General features: G+C 40.2%; 2 protein-coding genes, 1 long non-coding RNA gene and 2 other non-coding genes across 5 annotated transcripts; 4 read left to right on the plus strand and 1 right to left on the minus strand.

The window, feature by feature from the left end:
• The first annotated feature begins 2,643 nt into the window (after positions 1 to 2,643).
• Positions 2,644 to 14,479, plus strand: LOC133860843 (callose synthase 12-like). The gene is made up of 4 exons (XM_062296472.1): positions 2,644 to 3,059; positions 9,109 to 12,704; positions 12,952 to 13,963; positions 14,200 to 14,479. The coding sequence occupies exons 1-4, from the start codon at positions 2,644 to 2,646 to the stop codon at positions 14,477 to 14,479; spliced, it is 5,304 nt and encodes a 1,767-aa protein (XP_062152456.1).
• On the minus strand, positions 3,068 to 8,894 carry LOC133860844 (uncharacterized). Its single transcript, XR_009898937.1, has 3 exons — positions 8,227 to 8,894; positions 4,812 to 4,909; positions 3,068 to 3,517 (listed from the first exon to the last, which is right to left on the minus strand). It is a non-coding gene; the product is annotated as an uncharacterized LOC133860844 (long non-coding RNA).
• Positions 11,643 to 11,722, plus strand: LOC133862129 (small nucleolar RNA J33). The gene has a single exon (XR_009899152.1). It is a non-coding gene; the product is annotated as a small nucleolar RNA J33 (small nucleolar RNA).
• A 2,046-nt stretch (positions 14,480 to 16,525) lies between the features above and the next one.
• On the plus strand, positions 16,526 to 22,126 carry LOC133859978 (callose synthase 12-like). Its single transcript, XM_062295577.1, has one exon. The coding sequence runs from the start codon at positions 16,526 to 16,528 to the stop codon at positions 21,818 to 21,820; it is 5,295 nt and encodes a 1,764-aa protein (XP_062151561.1). The 3' UTR covers positions 21,821 to 22,126.
• LOC133862131 (small nucleolar RNA J33) lies at positions 19,485 to 19,564 on the plus strand. The gene has a single exon (XR_009899154.1). It is a non-coding gene; the product is annotated as a small nucleolar RNA J33 (small nucleolar RNA).
• Positions 22,127 to 24,115: the final 1,989 nt, after the last annotated feature.

A 24,115-nucleotide genomic window follows, 5' to 3' on the forward strand; every position in this document is an offset into this window, starting at 1 on the left:
ACTGACAATTGAATGGTAGTTTGAAGGGGATATATAGATCGTACAACGATCGATCACATAGATCGTACCACGATCCATCACATTGATCGTACCACGATTCATCACATGATCATGTGTGATCGATCGTGGTACGTGGTACGATCTATGTGATCAATCGTGGTACGATAATGTGTAATCGATCGTGCATGGTAAAATCATGTGTGATCGATTGTGGTACGATCAATGTGATCGATCGTGGTACGATCAATGTGATCAATCGTGGTACGATCAATGTGATCGATCGTGGTACGATCTATGTGAGACCTTTTTTTTTTTTTTTTTAAATAGCTACAATTAGAGTCGTTTTTTGGAACAGATTTTGTTAAAACAGCTCAGACTAAGTGCCGTTTTAGTTAAAATGGCTTCAATTGGAGCCATTTTAATAAAAACGGCTCAAATTATAGTCGTTTTTACTAAAACGGCTCAAAATTAATTAGATCTGTTTTAAAAAAGCGGCTCAAATTAGAACCGTTTTTAACTAAAACGGCTCTAATTAGAGGTGCTTTTTTAAAACGGTAGTAATTGGAGCTGTTTTAGTTAAAAATGGCTCATATTTGAGCCGGAGCCCTTCTACACATTCTCCCCTCATCCCCCCCTTATCACCCTTTTATAATAAAAAAATTGTTTTTTATTAAAAAGTTGTCTCTGATGTGACATCAAAGTTTTTTTAAGGAAAAGAGGGTGATGAAGGGGGGATGAGTGGAGGATGTTTAGCATTTCCCTTTGAGCCGTTTTGTTAAAACGGCTCTAACAAAAACAGCTCAAAAAGCTTTTTTTTTTGCCAGTTTGTAGTGTTGAGTCGAGTAGCAAACCCAAAAGTCTTCCAGGGAGGAGGATGCCGAGAGATAGACCTCATTTGGATGCTTGAAAATGCCCTCATGTAACCATTTGTTTCTACTGAGCCATATCCCACGAGCTACCATTGCCATTACCTCAATCTGATCCGAGTCGAAACGTTGGAAGATAAATTCCAGGAACTACACAAAGTTCTGACCCTCCCATGAACACTTTTGGATGCAGGAATTAAGCCCACCCCACACATCCTTTGCCGCTGAGCAACTCCGAAGGGCATGAATTGTATCCTCCTCTCCCAACCCACAACAAGGACATAAGGCTTCCGTCACCAGCCTTCCTTTAAATAAATTGAGCTTAGTTGGCAGTAAATCATGACATGCCCTCCACATAATTTTTTTTTACTGGATTAGTGACTTTAAGAGACCACACAATCTTTCATACCGGGCAGTCTTTAACAACGTGAGAGCATTGCCCCCTAATCTCATTCCTTTTTTCCACCCCAAATGATAGGCACCCCTACGTGAAGAAAAAAAAAAAAAACAAAAGCTTTTGAGAAAAAAAAAAAAACTTCATTTTCAATTTTTTTTCTAAAAGTGTGTTTGGGCAAGAACAATATGCTTCCCTAACGCTACAGCAAAACCGTACCAATTCTGTTACATGTAGAAGACGTTTAGGTGGCAAACAATACAAAAATTTAATAATAATCATCATCAAAATATTTTAATTTTTTTTCACTTTTTATATCATATTAATAATTATTTATTATTATTCAAATAAAAAATCGACTGCAATATAATTTTTTTTTTCACTTTTCTATACAATTTTTTTTTCCTTTACATAACATATATGAATTTTTATTAACTTCAAAATTAACAATCTACTATCTTATTTTGTATAGGACTTTACCAAACATACCCTTTTTCTTTTAATCTAATTAAAAGAAAGAAACAAAATTGATTACAGTCTACGAACTTCAGGAGTAAAGTACAGTAATTGTTCGATCATCACTGACACGAATGGCAACCACTGATCAGCAATCCAATATGCATATTCAGGCTCCGTTTAGTAATTCCCATCTCCTTTTCTCCCCTCCCTTTGGGGGGAATTTTTTTATTGAGTAAAAGTAAAAAGTGATTGATGTGATATAAAGTAGAAAGAATTTATATGAAAAAGTGGAAAAAAAAATTTGTATTGTAATGGTTTTTTTATTTAAATAATAATAAAAAATTGTTGATGTGATATAAAAAGTAAAATGATTAAGAATATTTTGAAGTTGATATAAAAATAAAGGAAGGTGAAAAGCAAGTGCAGGATTGCGTACAATCAGGCCACCCGATCCTAGAAAAGAGAACCCAATGCTTGACGGCTACGATTTTTTTTGTTGGTAGGTAACAGTTAGAACTCCAATATTTAATCGACTACAAATTTAAATGAACACGTGAAATAGCAAGAAGAATATAAAGAGACAAAAGGTGATTAAGTAAGCAGCTGCCGGGTCCTAAATAAAATAAAAATAAAAAAAATCCTAGAAAGCAAAAGGAAAATTAATATTGGAAATTTCTCATCATGTTTCCAATATGTCCAATCATACGCAACTATAGCCAGTCGAAGCTTCTGAACAAGCTCCAAAACGACTAACGACCCAAACAAAACAACGTTCTCTTTTCGTCTGCCATTATGGATAGATAAACGACAAAGACTTTGACTCAAAAGTCTCCTGACGTTGACTGCAGTTATGAAAAGTCTCCTCACTCGCCTCTTTCACCTCTTTCATCCTAAACGTCCCGTTTTTCATATCTCCCTGTTGCCATGAGCTTCCGGCGTCAGCGGCCTTCTCCGGCCCAGCCGCGGCCAACAACGACGGAATTGGAGCCGTATAACATAATACCCATCCACAACCTGCTGGCAGACCTCCCGTCCCTGCGATTTCCTGAGGTCCGAGCAGTGACGAGCACCCTCCGAGCGGTGGGGAACCTGAGAAAGCCGCCATACGGGCAATGGGCGCCCCACATGGATCTCTTGGACTGGCTGGCCCTCTTCTTCGGCTTCCAAAACGACAACGTACGGAACCAGCGGGAGCACCTGGTGCTCCATTTGGCCAACGCTCAAGTGCGCCTCTCGCCTCGCCCTAACAACATCGACGTCCTCGACGCCGCGGTTTTGCGCCGCTTCCGCAAGAAGCTTTTTCGCAACTACAACGCCTGGTGCTCTTACCTCGGCAAGAAGTCTAATGTGATGACCCGTTTTTTTTTTTTTTTTTTTTTTTTATATACAAACATAAAACGAGTCATCGCAGTGGCACGACTACGTGTCGCTCAGCCAACATATGGCACATGCCCCATAACATGTACCTGATAATCAGAGTATAACATACATCTATCTATGCAGCGGAAAACATAAATCTGAATAGCGGAAATTATAACTTATACATCTATCACAAATTAATTACAACAAAGAGCCATTTAACATCTATTTGTTTGAGTCTTATTAACACTATAACAATAATGGCTTAACAAAGAATAAATGACACAAACGTCACAGACCATACCAAACCTATAAAATAGTGGACAACCCGTGGTCCGACAATTACAACTGTCGCGGCGAGCTTCAGTCATAATATCCCAAGCACACTGCTACCGACCCATCAACTATACCGTAGTACCTGCAGCCAAAGAAACATCATCTACACGGTTGTGGTGGTATCCACATCCGCATAGGTGAAATAGTGAGTTCACCGCCTTAGTATACCTCATACTAAGACCTCAGTGGTATAAGACTAACTGAGTTTTCACAAAGAACCAACCTCTATTTATTTTTAGTCGTGCGAGCACTATATTAGCCACCATTTACCAACAGCTAATGCAGCAAACACCGACCATTTAGAAAACATTTAAAACATACTATATAGCTGTGAACATATGTAGAAGTTCCAATCTACCGCTTGGAAGATTCTACATATAGACTCCTCTATAATAATACTTTTCACCGGTCGCTTGGACATATGTGCACACGATCACTCCATCACAGATATCACGTATGCACATAAGTCTTAAGCAAAGAACATGGCATCTTACTCTTCCGTACTAGGACAACATCCGTCAACAAAATACTCGCAACACCATCTCTAATCGTATTTCAGCTTCGTGCCTTGACGCCAGTAGATCATGAGAGCACTAGTGCTAAACTCAATCATGCTAACACGTCTTTCCTGGAGAACAAGAACAGTCAACCTTCCTACTCATAGACATGCCATTACTCGCACTCGGGCAATCATGTATCCATGTACTTTCAAGTTCAATGTATGACCTTAACACATGACTATCCGATAGAAATATACATAAGATCTTTTTCATGAAGACTCTTATGCATACCAATACGTCTAGTAAAACTACTCATAACATAAAAACATCACTCATTAAACAATGCTATACATGATATGCATGACTGGGTCTACTGGGGCTTCGGTCCCCCACGATGCTGATAACTGCTGTTTTACTGTGTATCCTGTTCCTTTACTGCTGTACTACTGTTGATGTATGCTCTATACTACATGCTCAATGTTCCATGCTTGACCAGTATATATTTCACTACTGTATCATGCTCAAATCATGCAGTTGTTAAATCACGTCCTTTTAAAACTAAACAAATCCAGCATTTTACCCAACACTTTGAAATCATTCAAAACTTCGTTTCTTTATCAAATCTACACAGTTTCAACATGACATGTTCTCAAACAATTTGCATAATTTAAATCTCAACCGCAGAACTTAACACTTTAAATCTATTCAATACTTTTCACTCATACACTATCTCTTTGACATCATTGATATAGTTTAAACATAATCAAAACTAAACAAATCATTTCAAAGCATATACATTTCATCATATGGTTGGTTCGGTTTCATAAACAATATATATATTTTTATCAATCCAATACATATAAAAATATATATCTTCTCAGTGAGTGGAATACCCACCTTGGCTGCATTAGACTCCTGACTCGAACTCCCACTGGATTCCAATTACTCGAACTCTACCTTGGAGAACCATTGAAGTCTCCAATTACAACACAATCCTGCAAACATTAGTAACATTAGACTATGCTATTGAATCTCATACTCTATGACGCCTAAACTACCCGCGCTCTCACACGTCGCTTTGTCCACATCTAAAACTTAGTTAAGTGCCTAAACTATTACTAGGTTAACATTTATGTCTAGGTTCCTATAATCTTTGTTTATTAATACAATGATGTATTTACTATTTTATTTAGCTTACTTATTATGGTTGCTCCTCATTATCTATGTTAATCATCTAAGTAGTTTAGATTATAGAACATTAATCTTGTTCAACATATTAATTTGATAACTCTTATTAAATTAGATTATAATCACATATTGAATATACATTCGTTTGCTAAAGCTTACGCATCGTCCTCAAAACTAAGCATTACACTTAGGCTCTAGGTCTAACCCATGCTTAGCTTAACTTATCCCAAGGCTCCTAGTGAACACCTAAGCCCGGCATTATCAAATTCTACATAATTAAGCTAAGCCAAAGAATCAAAACTTAAATAAAATATCACAAATGATCCGTTGCAAAGAATCCAACCGTTTAACATAGCTACCCATCAAATTAGGTTCTAAAATGAACATTACTCCTAATCGGTCAACTTATCGAAAACAGCCCCTTAAATTCATAAAATATCAATCATAAACATTATCATTTCTATTCTAACAATAAGTCAAGATTCTCTTGCAACCAAACCTTTAATATCCATGGCCATATATCGAAACGAATCAAAACTCCTTCATTACATATAATCGGCCAATGCCATTAAGGGCTACCCAAAAATCAACACCACAAATCCAACCATCAAAGCCCCAACTCACATCCATAAACACCATTAGCGTCTCATCTTCCATCTAAACCGAACATCACAAATACCCCGAAGAATTCTCCCTCAAACGGTTGTCTCTAACTTCATGGGTCAAGCTATGGTGAACCAAAATGCTCATCAAACAACTATACTACGAACTACAATCAGAACCACAAATCAGAAAACCAAATACAGTTAAGGCCAAAAATTATATTCCAACTTACCACATTCGGCCCTATTAGGAGAACACCTATAAAAACAATGTAAATCAAACTAAAAGAACAGACCCATTCAATCTAGCCTTCATGGAAGCCTAATCAAAACTCTAACATCAACACTGCCTTCATTCCTCAAGAAAAACAACAATTCAACACAAACCTCAAACTTTATCCATTTGGCCATAACCACCGAGAATCAACCCCAAAAACCCTAAGAGAAACAATCAATCCAATTGGTAAGCTTAACCCAATCAAAGCCCTAAGAACAATGATGTGTCACAAATATTGTATTTTTGGACCCCTTAATTTACATTAGTTAAACCTTTAGCTTTGTTACTTTCTAATGTTTTGGTTAGTTTTAGTGTTTTTATATTTTGTAGGACAATAAGAGAGAAATGATATAATTCAAGCAAAATACAAGGAAATTCGGATGCAGCAGACTACTAGATTTAGACCTATCATAACAGGACTAAACGATATCCGTTTTGAGAGTTTCTTAGATCTAAATTTAAATTCAAGATGTCAGCTTTCCAACGCAACAAATTTAGGCCAGTTTAGAGATGCGTGGAGAAAGATATGGCTGTTTTAATTTTAGTCGTTGGATCATCCCGAAAATCCGGAAGTTTGTCCATCTCTCTTATTTTATTTAATTTTGTCCTATTCCTTGTCTCCCCAAGCTGCACGTGAAGAACAAAGCTGGACAGCACATATCTCCATAATGGGCAGCAACTCTACACTTATTGACAACAAAGATTGAAGAAAATTCAACAAAGTGGAAAAGTCCAAAACCAATATTTCAACAAAGTGGAAAAATCCTTGAGTTATGCATGTTACTTTCATCATAACTTTTGACTCGAAAATCATATTTCGTTTATTTTGGTGGCGTTGGAAAGCTCATGAAAAATTCAACAAATAAGTCTGAAATAGATTTTTTCTATTTCGGACTTTTACTATGCCCAAATTACCCCGCAATAAAAGTGCGCAAATCTGTGCGAATTTGGAGTTTGTCTTTTCCTGCTTTGATTGGATTTTCTATAAGTATAGAGGGAAGAAGAAGAAGAAGAAGGAGAAAGAGAAGAAAAAAAACACTCAGAAAAAAAATGTAGATTAGTTAGGAGTTTTAGTTTTTAGGTAGTTTAGTTTTAGGAAGCTCTTCACGTACAGTGAAGAGCTTCCCCTTTCTTGTTTTTAGTTTTCTTTCCTTTTCAATTTTTAGTTTTGTTTATGGATAGGTTTTGATAAACCCTATCCAAATATCAATGGCTTAATCGTGTTGTTCTTTGAGATATTTATTTTGGGCATCGATGATTGCATAGCTATGAGAATTACAAATTTCGTAATTGTTTTTAATGCTAAATGCAATCATGATGAAATGCTTTTCTTGTCTATGAGAAAGCTTATCATTTTGATTGTACTCAAATTATATTTGTCATCCAAAAAATGATAAGTGTAATGGTTATGCAATGGTATTCTTTGAACATGCAACAAGAGGTTTTGATAGTTCATGCCTAGGATAGACAAATGATGCTACACCCTAGCTTAGGTAGATGATTTGTACTAATCTTAAGATGGGCTACACTTAATCATTGTTTGCATGTAACTAAGTTAATAAATTTGATACTTCATGCCTAGGATAGACGGATGATGCTACACCCTAGCTTAGGTAGATGATCCGTACTAGTCTTAAGATGGGGTATGCTTATTTTTAATGATGGTATTTTCTTGACACTTTGTTGTGTGATTGACAACCACACACGGGTAATATCATGACTAAAATGAACGTCCCATGTTAACATGATAGCCATTGGTACAAGGATAGTGGTGAAATCAATTCCCTAGTTTTCATCTCATTAAGTTCAAACTTTAATTTACTTTGTAGAATTTAATTTCTGTTAGTAGTTTACAACTTGAAAATCACAAAAACAACATTTTTCTAAAGGATAAATTATGACCGATTTTATTAAAGCTTGATGCATGCAACCAATACATTCCCTGTGGACCGACACCCTCAATATAGACATTATCCTACAACGATTCGTTCTATTGCGAGTGGTATTATTATTGAAGTAAGAAAAAATCCACATCAAACAAGATACAATTTCATGTTATTTAGACAATGGGTATTCTGAAAATACAGTGAAATAGAGTTAGGGATTTTTCTTTTACCATATTTCGGTTAATATCAACCTTAAACCTACAAATCCAAGACAACCACAAAATTCACCCTCCCATCCGCATCTACAGAAAATCAATGGAAATCTAGCAAATCGGAGACAAGGGAAGTGAGAATCTCACCAAAACAGGGGCCAAAATCCCTTGCTCCAGCCACTGCCTCCACAGTACAACGGTGGTCCGACCACCACAGCTCCATAAGCCGCTCCTCCAACAACCAGAAATCCACCGGGAATAGTTGGGTTCAGCTCGGGTCTGCTACGGGTCTCGGGTTTTCTGGGCTCACAGGTTGCCGGTCTAGACTACGAGTCTTCTAAGCTCACAGGTCTTCGCCGGAAACTGCTAAAGGGACAGCCGGATTTCAGTCCCAGTCGCCGATCATGGAGGATCGGGTCCTCCCGAGTCGTGGGTCACGGGTTCTACGGGTTTCGGGTTCTCTCTCTCTCCCGGGTCATCTCTGGTTCACGGGCTCACCGGAGATCGCGTCGCCGGCGTCCTCTGGTCTCGACGGCGCCACCCATCGGAGGATCGGACTCCATCTCCCTCAGCTCTCCCGAACTCATCTCTCTCAGCATCTCTCGGTCTCCCTCTATCTCACGCTCTCTGTCTCTCTTCCCTCCCCCAATCTCTCAGAATCTCCCCCTCTTACTCGGTCTCTCTCTCACTCTCAATCTCTCTGTGGGTCACTCACGCAGCAGAACAAAGAAGAAGAAAGAAGAAAGGGAGAAGAAGAAAATGAAATGGGCGTGCACATGGGCTGTGCGGGTGAGAAAAAGAAGAAAGAAAAGAGAAAAAGAAAAGAAAGAATGGGATAAGGTAAGGGACATGTGGCACGACGTGAGTGGGTGGCGAGATTTCCTTTTATTTAAAACCCCCTACCATTATTAATCACAGTGGAACCCCATCTAATTTTATTTCTATCTTTTGCCAATAAATATTCAACCCCATATTTAAAAACACTATTTATCAATTGCTAAATCCCCTATTTATTTTCTCGGTCTTCACATCTAACATCTGGATCTCCAATCGCGGGATGGCCTCCTCCGCCGTCGACCACCGCCGCGAGCTCCTCTACGTCTCGCTCTTCCTCCTCATCTTGGGCGAGGCCGCCAATCTCCGCTTTGTTCCCGAGTGCATCTGCTTTATCTTCCATAACATGGCCATGGAGCTCAACAAGATCCTCGACGAGAACACCGGTCAGCCGGTCTTGCCCTCGTTGTCCGGTGAAAACGCGTTCTTGAACTGCGTGGTTAAACCCATCTACGAGACGATCCGGGCCGAGGTTCAGAGCAGCAAGGACGGCACTGCACCGCATCGTGTGTGGCGCAATTACGATGACATAAACGAGTATTTTTGGAGTAAATGGTGCTTTCAGAAGCTCAAATGGCCGATCGATTTGTCGAGTAATTTCTTCGTGAGGAGTGGTAGTGGGAAGCGCGTGGGGAAAACTGGGTTTGTGGAGCAGAGGTCGTTTTGGAACTTGTTCAGGAGCTTCGACAGGCTATGGGTGATGCTGGTGTTGTTTTTGCAGGCGGCGATTATCATAGCCTGGGAGGAGAAGGATTATCCATGGCATGCATTGAAGAGTAGGGACATGCAAGTGAAAGTTTTGACAGTATTCTTCACGTGGAGTGGGTTGAGGTTCTTGAAGTCCTTGTTGGACGCTGCGATGCAGTATAGTTTGGTATCCAGAGAGACGCTGGGGCTCGGGGTGAGGATGGTGATGAAGAGCGTGGTTGCGGCCGTATGGCTTTTGATTTTCGGGGTGTTTTATGGACGGATATGGTCTCAGAAAAAGGGCGATGGAAGGTGGTCCGCCGAGGCGAATCGGAGGGTGGTGACTTTTCTAGAGGTCGCGTTGGTTTTCGTGTTGCCGGAGATTTTGGCCATTTCGCTGTTTATTATTCCATGGATTAGGAATTTCATCGAGGAGACGAATTGGAGGGTGTTCTATATGTTGTCGTGGTGGTTTCAGAGCAGGACTTTTGTGGGTCGTGGGTTGAGGGAGGGTCTTGTTGATAACATCAAGTACAGTTTGTTCTGGATTGTGGTGCTCGCTACCAAATTTTGTTTCAGTTATTTTTTGCAGATCAAACCCATGATCCGCGCAACAAAGGCGCTGTGGCATCTGACGGACGTGCACTATGAATGGTATCAGATTTTTAAAAAAAGCAACAAATTTGCGGTTGGGCTACTATGGCTTCCTGTTGCTCTGATTTACCTCATGGATATTCAGATTTGGTATTGGATCTATTCCTCTTTAGTTGGGGCAGGCGTGGGTTTACTTCAGCATTTGGGTGAGATTCGTAATATTGAACAATTGAGGCTGAGGTTCCAGTTCTTTGCAAGTGCTATTCAGTTCAATCTCATGCCGGGGGAGCAGATGTTGAATGCAAGGGGGATGACGAACATGTTTAAGGATGCCATCCACCGGTTGAAGCTGCGATATGGGCTCGGTCGGCCCTATAGGAAGCTTGAATCAAACCAGGTTGAGGCAAATAAGTTTGCTTTGATATGGAATGAGATTATTTCAATTTTCAGAGAAGAAGATATCATCTCTGACTGTGAGCTTGAGCTGTTGGAGCTGCCACAGAACTCTTGGAATGTTAGGGTCATCCGCTGGCCTACTTTCCTTCTCTGTAATGAGCTGCTGCTTGCAGTCAGTCAGGCGAAGGAGTTGGTGGATGCTCCAGACAAGCGGCTCTGGTATAAGATATGCAAGAATGAGTACAGGCGCTGCGCTGTGATCGAAGCTTATGATTCTCTCAAGCACTTGCTGCTGCTTGAGATTATAAAACGCAACACCGAAGAGCATTCCATTACGACCGTCTTTTTTCAAGAGATTGATCACTCTATTGAGATTGAGAGATTCACTAAAACGTTCAACATGACGGTACTACCGCAGCTCCACACCCAGTTGATCAAACTTGTTCAGCTATTGAAGAAACCTATGAAAGATTCCACCCAGGTGGTAAACGCTCTGCAGGCCATTTACGAGATTGCTAAACGAGATTTTTTCAACGAGAAGAGGAGCGTTGAACAGCTGAGGGAGGATGGTCTGGCTCCTCGTAACCCACCTTCCGCTCAGGGTCTGCTTTTTGAGAATGCTCTTAACTTACCTGATCCCGAGAAAGAGGCCTTTTATCGGCAGGTTAGGCGGCTGCACACGATTCTTACCTCCCGGGACTCGATGCACAATATCCCGGAAAACCTTGAGGCAAGACGCCGGATTGCCTTCTTTAGTAATTCCCTTTTCATGAACATGCCACACGCCCCCCAAGTTGAGAAAATGATGGCTTTCAGTGTTCTGACTCCTTACTACACTGAAGAAGTAGTGTATAGCAAAGAGCAACTTAGAACTGAGAACGAAGATGGGGTTTCGACCCTGTACTATTTGCAGACAATTTATGCTGATGAGTGGAAAAAAAATTTAGAGAGGATGCGCCGAGAAGGGATGGTGAAAGAGGATGAACTGTGGGCAACTAAGCTGAGAGATCTCAGGCTTTGGGCCTCATACAGAGGCCAGACACTTTCCCGGACTGTAAGGGGAATGATGTATTACTATCGGGCTCTTAAGATGCTTGCATTTCTGGATTCTGCATCAGAGGTGGACATCCGGGAAGGATCACGGGAACTTGGTCCGATGGGACGAGATAGCTTGGATGGTTACAACTCGGAAAGGTCAGCTTCTATTAGGAGTTTGAGTAGAACAAGCAGTTCAGTGAACTTGTTATACAAAGGACACGAGTATGGGACTGCTTTGATGAAGTACACATACGTGGTTGCCTGCCAGATATATGGGACTCAAAAGGCGAAAAAAGATCCCCATGCCGAGGAAATCTTGTATCTGATGAAAAACAATGAATCCCTTCGAGTTGCCTATGTTGATGAGGTTTCCGCAGGGAGGGACGGGAAGGAATACTTCTCTGTCCTTGTGAAGTACGATCAGCAGTTGGAGAAGGAAGTGGAAATCTACAGGATAAAGTTGCCTGGTCCCTTAATGCTTGGAGAGGGTAAACCGGAGAATCAAAATCATGCCATCATCTTCACCCGTGGTGATGCTGTTCAGACTATTGATATGAACCAAGACAACTATTTTGAAGAGGCTCTCAAAATGCGTAATCTGTTGGAAGAATTCAGGCTCTATTATGGTATCCAGAAGCCTACTATCTTGGGAGTTAGGGAGCACATTTTTACTGGTTCTGTTTCATCGCTTGCTTGGTTTATGTCGGCTCAGGAAACAAGTTTTGTGACCTTAGGACAGCGTGTTTTAGCAAACCCTTTGAAGGTTCGAATGCATTATGGCCATCCAGATGTTTTTGACAGGTTTTGGTTCATGACTCGTGGTGGCATCAGTAAAGCTTCTAGAGTGATTAACATCAGTGAGGACATTTTTGCTGGCTTTAATTGCACATTGCGTGGAGGCAATGTCTCCCACCATGAATACATCCAAGTTGGCAAAGGAAGGGATGTTGGGTTGAATCAAGTATCCATGTTTGAGGCCAAGGTTGCTAGTGGAAATGGTGAGCAAGTTCTCAGCAGAGATGTCTACAGGTTGGGTCATAGGCTGGACTTCTTCCGGATGCGAGCGGACTTGTTTGGTAAGTTGTGGAAAATGGGATGTTTTATTTGAATAGTAGTAATAAATGATTGATGTGATATAGAATTTGAGAATGTTTTATAGAAAAGTAAAAAAGTTTTGTTTTGTAGTGAGTTTTTTTATTTGAATAGTAATAAAAAATTATTGATGTGATGTAAAAAGTGTAAAAAAGTTGGAATGTTTTTTATTTGATTTTTTTGGGAGAAGTGAAATGGAAATTGAAATGGTTTGGATTGGTTACCAAACAGCTCCGTCATTCTTTTACACTACGGTGGGATTCTTTTTCAACACAATGGTGGTGATTCTCACTGTATATGCATTTCTGTGGGGTCGACTCTATCTGGCTCTTAGTGGCGTTGAGGCTTCTGCTAACACAAAAAGCAATGCAGCACTCGGTACAATCTTGAATCAGCAGTTCATCATCCAGCTTGGTCTGTTCACTGTTCTTCCCATGATGGTGGTCCTAGTGGAGAACACTCTTGAGTTTGGGTTCCTTCATGCCATCTGGGATTTCTTGATAATGCAGCTCCTGCTGTCATCTGTTTTCTACTCATTCTCTATGGGAACTCGTGCTCACTACTTTGGCCGGACTATTCTTCATGGCGGCGCAAAATACCGGGCCACTGGTCGTGGTTTTGTCGTGCAGCACAAGAGTTTCGCAGAGAATTATAGACTCTATGCTCGTAGCCACTTTGTGAAGGCGATTGAACTTGGGCTGATACTAATAGTTTATTCAACGCACAGTTCTATAGCTGCCAACACATTTGTTTACATAGCCATGACCATCACAAGTTGGTTCCTGGTTATGTCATGGATTATGGCTCCCTTCGTGTTCAATCCTTCTGGGTTTGATTGGTTGAAGACTGTTTATGATTTTGATGACTTCATGAACTGGATTTGGTTCCGTGGCAGTGTGTTTGCAAAATCTGAACAGAGCTGGGAAAGATGGTGGTACGAGGAGCAGGATCATCTAAGGACCACTGGCATTTGTGGAAAGGTACTGGAAATAATCTTGGACCTCCGATTCTTCTTTTTTCAGTATGGGTGTACCGGTATTAATCATTACTTGTTGTCTTGGATCTCTGGGCTGTATGTGCTAATAGCATATGCGGTAATAGCATATGCTTGGGATAAATACGCGGCACGAGAACACATCTATTATCGTCTAATTGAGTTTGTCGAGATCATAGTTGCAATAGTTGTGATAATTGCCCTGCTGGAATTCACCAGTTTTACGTTTGTTGATATTTTCACTAGTCTGTCGGCACTCATTATCAGAAAATACAGTATGAAAGGAAAAGAACAACAAGAGGTTTGAGAGAGTTTTGGGAAACTTGCGGAAGCTTTGCTTTCATTCTCATTAAAAGAAAATAATACAAGAGAAAACTATATATATAGTTACAGCTTTTACAAAGCGATTTTAATCTAATCTAGAGATCAATGTCTTAACGGAATACAGCTCAGAATACAGCTCATTCTAACACGTGATAAACAAGTCATGTGAAACTCATCCCCACCGGATGGGGCCTGCTATTGATTGCCCAAGTATTCCGGCCGGTGCTGCAGTCCACTATACTCTGGAAGCATGTTATTTCTGTGGCTCGGCTGTATGATGTAATGTTTGGAGTCATTGTCATGGCTCCTGTGGCTCTACTGTCATGTTTGCCTGGGTTTCAGTCAATGCAGACGAGGATCCTTTTCAACGAAGCATTTAGCAGGGGCCTCCTCAATTTACAGATTGTTACGGGGGAAAAAGCTAAAGGTTTGGACATATGATTTGAGGTAATTTCATGGGAAACTTGTTTCTGCTTATTCAAACGGTTTTTGAAAAATGATCATTTTTCCCCCCCTTTAATAGATGTCGTCTAATGACTGCAAATACTGAAGATGTTTAGGACTTGTTTGGCAAATAATACAAAAAAAATTTATTTTATTTTTATATTTTTTAATAACAATTAATATCAAAATTTTTTAATTTTTTTGTTTCACTTTTTATACCAAATCAATAATTTTTTTTATTACTATTCAAATAAAAAAATCAACTACAATACAATTTATTTTTTTAATTTTATATCACATCTCTCACTTTTTACTAACATCAAAATTAATAATTCATTATCCTGTTTTGTACGGCACTTTGCCAAACATACCTTTATTCCTTCTATTAAAGCCTTGTTTGGCAAGAGAAAAAAAAAAAAAATTTCTTTTTCCTCTCTACTTATCCAAAAACCAATCTATTTCAAAACATTCAATCTCTATAAAAGAGAAATAAGGATCTACTGGTTATATTGCACAAGCCCCCACAAAAAACAGGTGCAGGATTGCGTACAGTCCGGCCAACCGATCCTAGAAAAGAGACCCAATGTTTGACGGCTATGATTTATTTATTTTTGTAGGTAACAGTTAGAACTCCTATATTTAATCGACTACGAATTTAAATGAACACGTGAAATAGCAAAAGAATATAAAGAGACAAAAGGTAATTAGGTAAGCAGCCGCATGTCCTAAATAAAATAAAATAAAATAAAATCTTAAAAAGCAAAAGGAAAATTAATATTGAAAATTTCTCATCATGTTTTCTATACTTTTCTAGACGCCAGATCGGTAACTCAATTTGAAAAACCGACCGTACGTTGTTTTGTTCCTGACTATTTTTTTTTTTTTTTTTCAATATATGTCAAGCTCAATTTTTTTTTTTTTAAATATAATTTGAGAAATAGTTCTCTCCCACTAATCATCTAATTATCCAAAGTAATTAACTAAGGTCATATTCAATCAAAACAATAATGAATTGTTGTATAAGTTCATTGCGTTTGTCATTTTCCAATAAATTAATAAATTAATTATTTATTTATTTTTTTCTTTCTTATTTTATTATGAAAAAAAAATACAATTTAACCTTTCAAGCTACCACATTTTTTCTGGATAGTTCTCAAAACTATTAAAGCTTGTACTATGGCTCTCAAAACTACCAAAACCTTTGAAAAATGCTAATTTTGGTGAAATATCCTCATAATACCCGGCCACGTGTCATTTTTCAATTAAAAAATAAGAAAATAATAAGAAAAATTCTAAAAAAATCAAATAATAATAATAATAATTTTTTTAATTTTTTTTAAAAAAAAATATTTAGATTTTTTTTTTAAAAAAAATAATCGTTTTATTATTTTTAATTTAAAAATGACACATGACAAGGGTATTATGAAGATATTTTGTTAAAATGAGCATTTTTTGATTGTTTTGGTAGTTTAGGATTCCAAAGTACAAGCCTTAATAGTTTAGAAAGGCCATTTAAAAAAATTATAATAGTTTAAAGAGTTAAATTGTATTTTTTTTCTTTTTACTAGTTTGCTTTGAAGCACTATATATATAAATTAGTTGTGAAGCTTGAGTTTCAACTTCTTAGGCTGTCGATAGAGTGTATTATATACATGCATATAATAAAAGTATGAAATCATTTGCATTTAATTTATAGCACAAGATAAAGGCACTTGATTTTCAATTTACCTTTTTTATTTTGGTTAGCTTGGATTTTCAACAGGTTCTTTACAATATGTCCAATCATACGCAACTATAGGTTGTTGAAGCTCCTTAACGACTAATAAAGACGCACATGTAAAGTGTGATGCGATGACGCACATGAAGACAAAGCCTCCTTACGCCATGTTTTGGATAATTTGATCTCATGGCGGCATTGACTCAACAGTCTCCAGGCGTTGACTACAGTAATAAAAACTCTCCACATTCGTCTATTCTACACACTCGCCTCCTATTTCTCCTCTGTCATCCTAAACGACCGGTTTTTCATATCTCCCCGTTGCCATGAGCAGCCGGCAGCGGTCTTCTTTGACCCATCTGCAGCCCGCACCGGCGGAATCGGAGCCGTACAACATCATACCCATCCACAACCTGCTGGCAGACCACCCGTCCCTGCGGTTTCCTGAGGTCCGCGCAGTGACGAGCGCCCTCCGAGCGGTGGGGGACCTGAGAAAGCCGCCATACGGGCAATGGGCGCCCCACATGGACCTCCTGGATTGGCTGGCCCTCTTCTTCGGCTTCCAAAACGACAACGTCCGGAACCAGCGGGAGCACCTGGTGCTCCACCTGGCCAACGCCCAGATGCGCCTCTCGCCTCCCCCTGACAACATCGACGTCCTCGACGCCGCCGTTTTGCGCCGCTTCCGCAAGAAGCTTCTTCGCAACTACAACGCCTGGTGCTCCTACCTCGGCAAGAAGTCTAACATCAGGATCTCCAATCGCCGGGAAGCCTCCTCCGCCGCCGACCACCGTCGCGAGCTCCTCTACATATCGCTCTTCCTCCTCATCTGGGGCGAGGCCGCCAATCTCCGTTTCGTTCCCGAGTGCATCTGCTTTATCTTCCATAACATGGCCATGGAGCTCAACAAGATCCTCGAGGACTACATCGATGAGAACACCGAGCAGCGGTTCTTGCCCTCCTTGTCCGGTGAAAACGCGTTCTTGAACTGCGTGATTAAACCCATCTACGAGACGATCCGGCCCGAGGTTCAGAGCAGCAAGGACGGCACTGCACCGCATCGTGTGTGGCGCAATTACGATGACATAAACGAGTATTTTTGGAGTAAACGGTGCTTTCAGAAGCTCAAATGGCCGATCGATTTGCCGAGTAATTTCTTCGTGAGGAGTGGTAGTGGAAAGCGCGTGGGGAAAACTGGGTTTGTGGAGCAGAGGTCGTTTTGGAACTTGTTCAGGAGCTTCGACAGGCTATGGGTGATGCTGGCGTTGTTTTTGCAGGTCGCGATTATCATAGCCTGGGAGGAGAAGGAATATCCATGGCAGGCATTGAGGAGTAGGGACGTGCAAGCGAAGGTTTTGACAGTATTCTTCACGTGGAGCGGGTTGAGGTTCTTGAAGTCCTTGTTGGACGCTGGGATGCAGTATAGTTTGGTATCCAGGGAGACGCTGGGGCTCGGGGTGAGGATGGTGATGAAGAGCGTGGTTGCGGCCGTGTGGCTTTTGATTTTCGGGGTGTTCTATGGACGGATATGGTCTCAGAAAAACGGCGATGGAAGGTGGTCCGCCGAGGCGAATCGGAGGGTGGTGACTTTTCTAGAGGTCGCGTTCGTTTTCGTGTTGCCGGAGATTTTGGCCATTGCGCTGTTTATTATTCCGTGGATTAGGAATTTCATCGAGGAGAGGAATTGGAGGGTGTTCTATATGTTGTCGTGGTGGTTTCAGAGCAGGACTTTTGTGGGTCGTGGGTTGAGGGAGGGTCTTGTGGATAACATAAAGTACAGTTTGTTCTGGATTGTGGTGCTCGCTACCAAATTTTGTTTCAGTTATTTTTTGCAGATCAAACCCATGATCCGCGCAACAAAGGCGCTGTGGCATCTGACGGACGTGCACTATGAATGGTATCAGATTTTCAAAAAAAGCAACAAATTTGCGGTTGGGCTACTTTGGCTTCCTGTTGCTCTGATTTACCTCATGGACATTCAGATTTGGTATTCAATCTATTCCTCTTTAGTTGGGGCAGGCGTGGGGTTATTTCAGCACTTGGGTGAGATTCGTAATATTGAACAATTGAGGCTGAGGTTCCAGTTCTTTGCAAGTGCTATTCAGTTCAATCTCATGCCGGAGGAGCAGCGGTCAAATACAAGGGGGATGACGAACAGGTTTAAGGATGCCATCCACCGGTTGAAGCTGCGATATGGGCTCGGTCTGCCCTATAGGAAGCTTGAATCAAACCAGGTTGAGGCAAATAAGTTTGCTTTGATATGGAATGAGATTATTTCAGTTTTCAGGGAAGAAGATATCATCTCTGACTGTGAGCTTGAGCTGTTGGAGCTGCCACAGAACTCTTGGAATGTCAAGGTCATCCGCTGGCCTACTTTCCTTCTCTGTAATGAGCTGCTGCTTGCACTCAGTCAGGCGAAGGAGTTGGTGGATGCTCCTGACAAGCGGCTCTGGAATAAGATATGCAAGAATGAGTACAGGCGCTGCGCTGTGATCGAAGCATATGATTGTCTCAAGCACTTGCTGCTTGAGACAATTATCAAACGCAACACCGAAGAGCATTCCATTATGACCGTCTTTTTTCAAGAGATCGACCACTCTATTGAGAGTGATAGGTTCACTAAAACGTTCAACATGACGGTACTACCGCAGCTCCACACCCAGTTGATCAGACTTGTTCAGCTATTGAAGGAACCTATGAAAGATCCCACCCCGGTTGTAATTGCTCTGCAAGCCATTTACGAGATTTCTAAACGGAAATTTTTCAAGGAGAAGAGGAGCGTTGAACAGCTGAGGGTGGATGGTCTGGCTCCTCGTAATCCAGCTTCCGCTCAGGGTCTGCCTTTTGAGAATGCTGTTAACTTACCTGATCCCGAGAACGAGGCCTTTTATCGGCAGGTTAGGCGGCTGCACACGATTCTTACCTCCCGGGACTCGATGCACAATATCCCGGAAAATCTTGAGGCAAGACGCCGGATTGCCTTCTTTAGTAATTCCCTTTTCATGAACATGCCACGCGCCCCCCAAGTTGAGAAAATGATGGCTTTCAGTGTTCTGACTCCTTACTACAATGAAGAAGTAGTGTATAGCAAAGAGCAACTTACAACTGAGAATGAAGATGGGGTTTCGACCCTGTATTATTTGCAGACAATTTATGCTGATGAATGGAAAAATTTTGTGGAGAGGATGCGCAGAGAAGGGATGGTGAAAGAGGATGAATTGTGGACAACTAAGCAGAGAGATCTCAGGCTTTGGGCCTCATACAGAGGCCAGACACTTTCCCGGACTGTAAGGGGAATGATGTATTACTATCGGGCTCTTAAGATGCTGGCATTTCTGGATTCCGCATCAGAGATGGACATCCGGGAAAGATCACGGGAACTCGGTTCGATGAGACGAGATAGCTACGATGGTTACAATTCGGAAAGGTCAGCTTCTATGAGGAGTTTGAGCGGAACAAGCAGTTCTGTGGACTTGTTATACAAAAAACACGAGTATGGGTCTGCTTTGTTGAAATACACATACGTGGTTGCCTGCCAGATATATGGGACTCAAAAGGCGAAAAAAGATCCCCATGCCGAGGAAATCTTGTATCTGATGAAAAACAATGAAGCCCTTCGAGTTGCCTATGTTGATGAGGTTCCCGCATGGGGGAACGAGAAGGAATACTTCTCTGTCCTCGTAAAGTACGATCATCAGTTGGAGAAGGAAGTGGAAATCTATAGGATAAAGTTGCCTGGTCCCTTAAAGCTTGGAGAGGGTAAACCGGAGAATCAAAATCATGCCATCATCTTCACCCGTGGTGATGCTGTTCAGACGATTGATATGAACCAAGACAACTATTTTGAAGAGGCTCTCAAAATGCGTAATCTGTTGGAAGAATTCAGGCTTTATTATGGTATCCGGAAGCCTACTATCTTGGGAGTTAGGGAGCACATTTTTACTGGTTCTGTTTCATCGCTTGCTTGGTTTATGTCCGCTCAGGAAACAAGTTTTGTGACCTTAGGACAGCGTGTTTTAGCAAACCCTTTGAAGGTTCGAATGCATTATGGCCATCCAGATGTTTTTGACAGGTTTTGGTTCATGACTCGTGGTGGCATCAGTAAAGCTTCTAGAGTGATTGACATCAGTGAGGACATTTTGGCTGGCTTTAATTGTACATTGCGTGGAGGCAATGTCACCCACCATGAATACATCCAAGTTGGCAAAGGAAGGGATGTTTGGTTGAATCAAGTATCCATGTTTGAGGCCAAGGTTGCTAGTGGAAATGGTGAGCAAGTTCTCAGCAGAGATGTATACAGGTTGGGTCATGGGCTGGACTTCTTCCGGATGCTGTCATTCTTTTACACTACTGTGGGATTCTTTTTCAACACAATGGTGGTGATTCTCACTGTATATGCATTTCTGTGGGGTCGACTCTATCTGGCTCTTAGTGGCGTTGAGGCTTCTGCCAACACAAAAAGCAATGCAGCACTCGGTACGATCTTGAATCAGCAGTTCATCATCCAGCTTGGTCTGTTCACTGCTCTTCGCATGATAGTGGTCCTAGTGGAGAACACTCTTGAGCGTGGGTTCCTTCATGCCATCTGGGATTTCTTGATAATGCAGCTCCATCTGTCATCTGTTTTCTATTCATTCTCTATGGGAACTCGTGCTCACTACTTTGGCCGGACTATTCTTCATGGCGGCGCAAAATACCGGGCCACTGGTCGTGGTTTTTTCGTGCAGCACAAGAGTTTCGGGGAGAATTATAGACTCTATGCTCGTAGCCACTTTGTGAAGGCGATTGAACTTGGGCTGATACTAATAGTTTATGCAACGCACAGTTCTATAGCTGCCAACACATTTGTTTACATAGGCATGACCATCACAAGTTGGTTCCTGGTTATGTCATGGATTATGGCTCCCTTCGTGTTCAATCCTTCTGGGTTTGATTGGTTGAAGACTGTTTATGATTTTGATGACTTCATGAACTGGATTTGGTTCCGTGGCAGTGTGTTTGCAAAATCTGAACAGAGCTGGGAAAGATGGTGGTACGAGGAGCAGGATCATCTAAGGACCACTGGCATTTGTGGAAAGGTACTGGAAATAATCTTGGACCTCCGATTCTTCTTTTTTCAGTATGGGTGTACCGGTATTGATGTTTACTTGTTGTCTTGGATCCCTGGGCTGTATGTGCTAATAGCATCTGTGGTAATAGCATATGCTTGGGATAAATACGCGGCAAGAGAACATATCTACTATCGTCTAATCGAGTTTGTCGTGATCATAGTTGCAATACTTGTGATAATTGCCCTGCTGGAATTCACCAGTTTTACGTTTGTTGATATTTTCACTAGTCTGTTGGCATTCATCCCCACCGGATGGGGCCTGCTATTGATTGCCCAAGTATTCCGGCCGGTGCTGCAGTCCACTATACTTTGGGAGCTTGTTATTTCTGTGGCTCGGCTGTATGATTTAATGTTTGGAGTCATTGTCATGGCTCCTGTGGCTCTACTGTCATGTTTGCCTGGGTTTCAGTCAATGCAGACGAGGATCCTTTTCAACGAAGCATTTAGCAGGGGCCTCCTCAATTTACAGATTGTTACGGGGAAAAAATATAAAGGTGGACATATGATTTGAGGTAATTTCATGGGAAACTTCTTTCTGCTTATTCAAACGGTTTTTGAAAAATGATCCTTTTTCCCCCCTTTTAATAGATGTCGTCTAATGACTGCAAATACGGAAGTTGAATTATATATATTGGTTGTGAACCTCTCTGGTTGACTGTTTTGTTCTGAATCTATGTCGCTGAGTCAGTAAGAGTGGCTAAGTTGAATAAATGCTATAACAATGGGTCATCATCTTCATGGATGCCCAAAATTTAATGTTGGAAATCTGGAAAAACATATTGGGTATGGGGGTATCGAATACAATTCAGATTTGTTGAGGGACTGTTATTTTGTGTTCAAGCACTTCAGCTTCTTTTTCATTAAAATTGTATAAAGACGATAGTGCTTGGCTTATTGTGCATGTCTTCAAGGCTCGAGTCCACTATTCTTAGATGGTCAGGCATGAACTTTGTTGTCCTCCTAGTCTTCCACTTTATGACATCTGAAACAATAATCATAAAAAATCGATGCGACTTTGAGGCGTGTATAAACACTATTTTTAAGGTGATAATTGCCCTCACTTGAAAGAGTTTGTTGTCGGTTACAAGTAATTCACCTCCAGGCAATGGCGAAGCTAGTAATCTAACTTAGTAGGAGTGGAATTAAAATAATAAAATATAATGATAAATATTTTTTTTTTTTTGTTCTTTTTATGTACTATATTTTTATTATAATACATAAAAGTATGGTAATTACAATTCAAAATATAAATTATAACATAATATATGTATCATAAAAAATGTAGCTATTAAACTTCATAAATATATGCTAAATTGATATATCAGTTAACATGTAGGCACTAATACCCAAAAAAAAAAAAAAAAAAAAAAGTAGAAAATAAACAAAATACAAGGTGTCTAAAATTGCATCTTATGTTCCCTTAGAGAAACATAATCATCAAGTATTAAATCTGAATTGAAGCTTTCAGAAATTTCCCTATCAATGTAGACAACTAAATTATCTGTAAGAAACTCATCGTCTATTTTGTTACGAAGTCTTGTTTTAACAATCTTCATAACTGAAAATGCTCGTTCGGTTGTCGCCTTAGACACTGAAAGAGTCAAAACAAGACAAATCAATCTATCAATAAGATAATATATCTCTGATTTTCTTGTCTCTATCAGTCCTCGACATAATTCCGCAATGGAAGACAAGTTTTTTAGTTTTGGATGATTAAGCACATCAAGTTCAAAATGCTTCAACTAATATCTCAAATGAATTTTCTCCTTCTCTGAAAAATCAAGAGAGTAGTACTTCTCTACAAGACTATAAATATCATCAATGTTAATGGATTTATAAGCATCATTTGGATTCAAAAAGGAACTAAGTGTCAAGAGTTCTATTGTTCCTTCACCAAATCTACTGTTGAGCTCTTGCAATTAAAAGTCTATAGTAGCATTAAATATGTTAAAATGATAATGATGCTCCACTGTGATGTGATCCCGTTGATGATGACCTCGACCTTTAACATAACGAGCACTCAAATCTAGAATGTCAATTTCAAATTTCTTGGAGAAAGATACTACTTCCTCAAACAAATTATCCCAATCTTCATATCTCAATTTTTGGAGTGTTTTTGTACTAGAAACTAACTTCATAGCATTCAATATGTCCTGAGATTTTTGCTGCAAATGTTGACAAAGATAATCGGTAGTACCCATGATTTCCTTCATCAAATATAAAATGAATATGAATTTGAATAATGTAATCATTTTAAATGCAGCATTAGCATCCCCATGTTGAGAGTAAGTAGATCCTCCCTTGATAATATTTTCAAGCACTGAACAAGTAGGACCAAACACCCTTATTAGGCTATAAATAGAATGATAATGAGAACCCCATCGAGAATCACTGGCTCGTTTCAAAGTGTCAATTTGGTTAGCTCATTTTCCAGTTTCAAGTTCAACAATAGCGCTATCAAATGTGCGATTTCTGCTGCTTGAGCTGCTTGTAGTTCATCATGACGTTTACATGAATCACCAACCATATTGATAATGAAATTCAAATTTGAAAAGAACTAATGAACATAAACTACCTCTCGAGATGCAGCAACCAATGCTAATTGTAATCGATGAGCAAAACAATGAACATAGTATGCACAAGGACAATCACTAAGAAATAATGCTTGCAATCATTTCCATTCACCACGCATATTGCTAGCACCATCATACCCTTGTCCACGAATACTTTGAATATCAAGACAATATTGAAAAAGAACACCAGATATTTTATTTTTTAAAGTCAACACAGATGTATATTTAACATG

This window comes from Alnus glutinosa, chromosome 2, assembly GCF_958979055.1.
Source record: "Alnus glutinosa chromosome 2, dhAlnGlut1.1, whole genome shotgun sequence".
NCBI classification, from domain to species: Eukaryota; Viridiplantae; Streptophyta; class Magnoliopsida; order Fagales; family Betulaceae; genus Alnus; species Alnus glutinosa.

Excerpts from the sequence above, each read along its gene's own strand:
- LOC133859978 (XM_062295577.1), top strand. The coding sequence starts at position 16,526 with ATGAGCAGCCGGCAGCGGTCTTCTTTGACCCATCTGCAGCCCGCACCG.
- LOC133860843 (XM_062296472.1), top strand. The coding sequence starts at position 2,644 with ATGAGCTTCCGGCGTCAGCGGCCTTCTCCGGCCCAGCCGCGGCCAACA. Across the intron at positions 12,705-12,951 it reads GATGCGAGCGGACTTGTTTG|CTCCGTCATTCTTTTACACT; the intron begins GTAAGTTGTGGA and ends GTTACCAAACAG. Across the intron at positions 13,964-14,199 it reads GTTGATATTTTCACTAGTCT|TCATGTGAAACTCATCCCCA; the intron begins GTCGGCACTCAT and ends GTGATAAACAAG.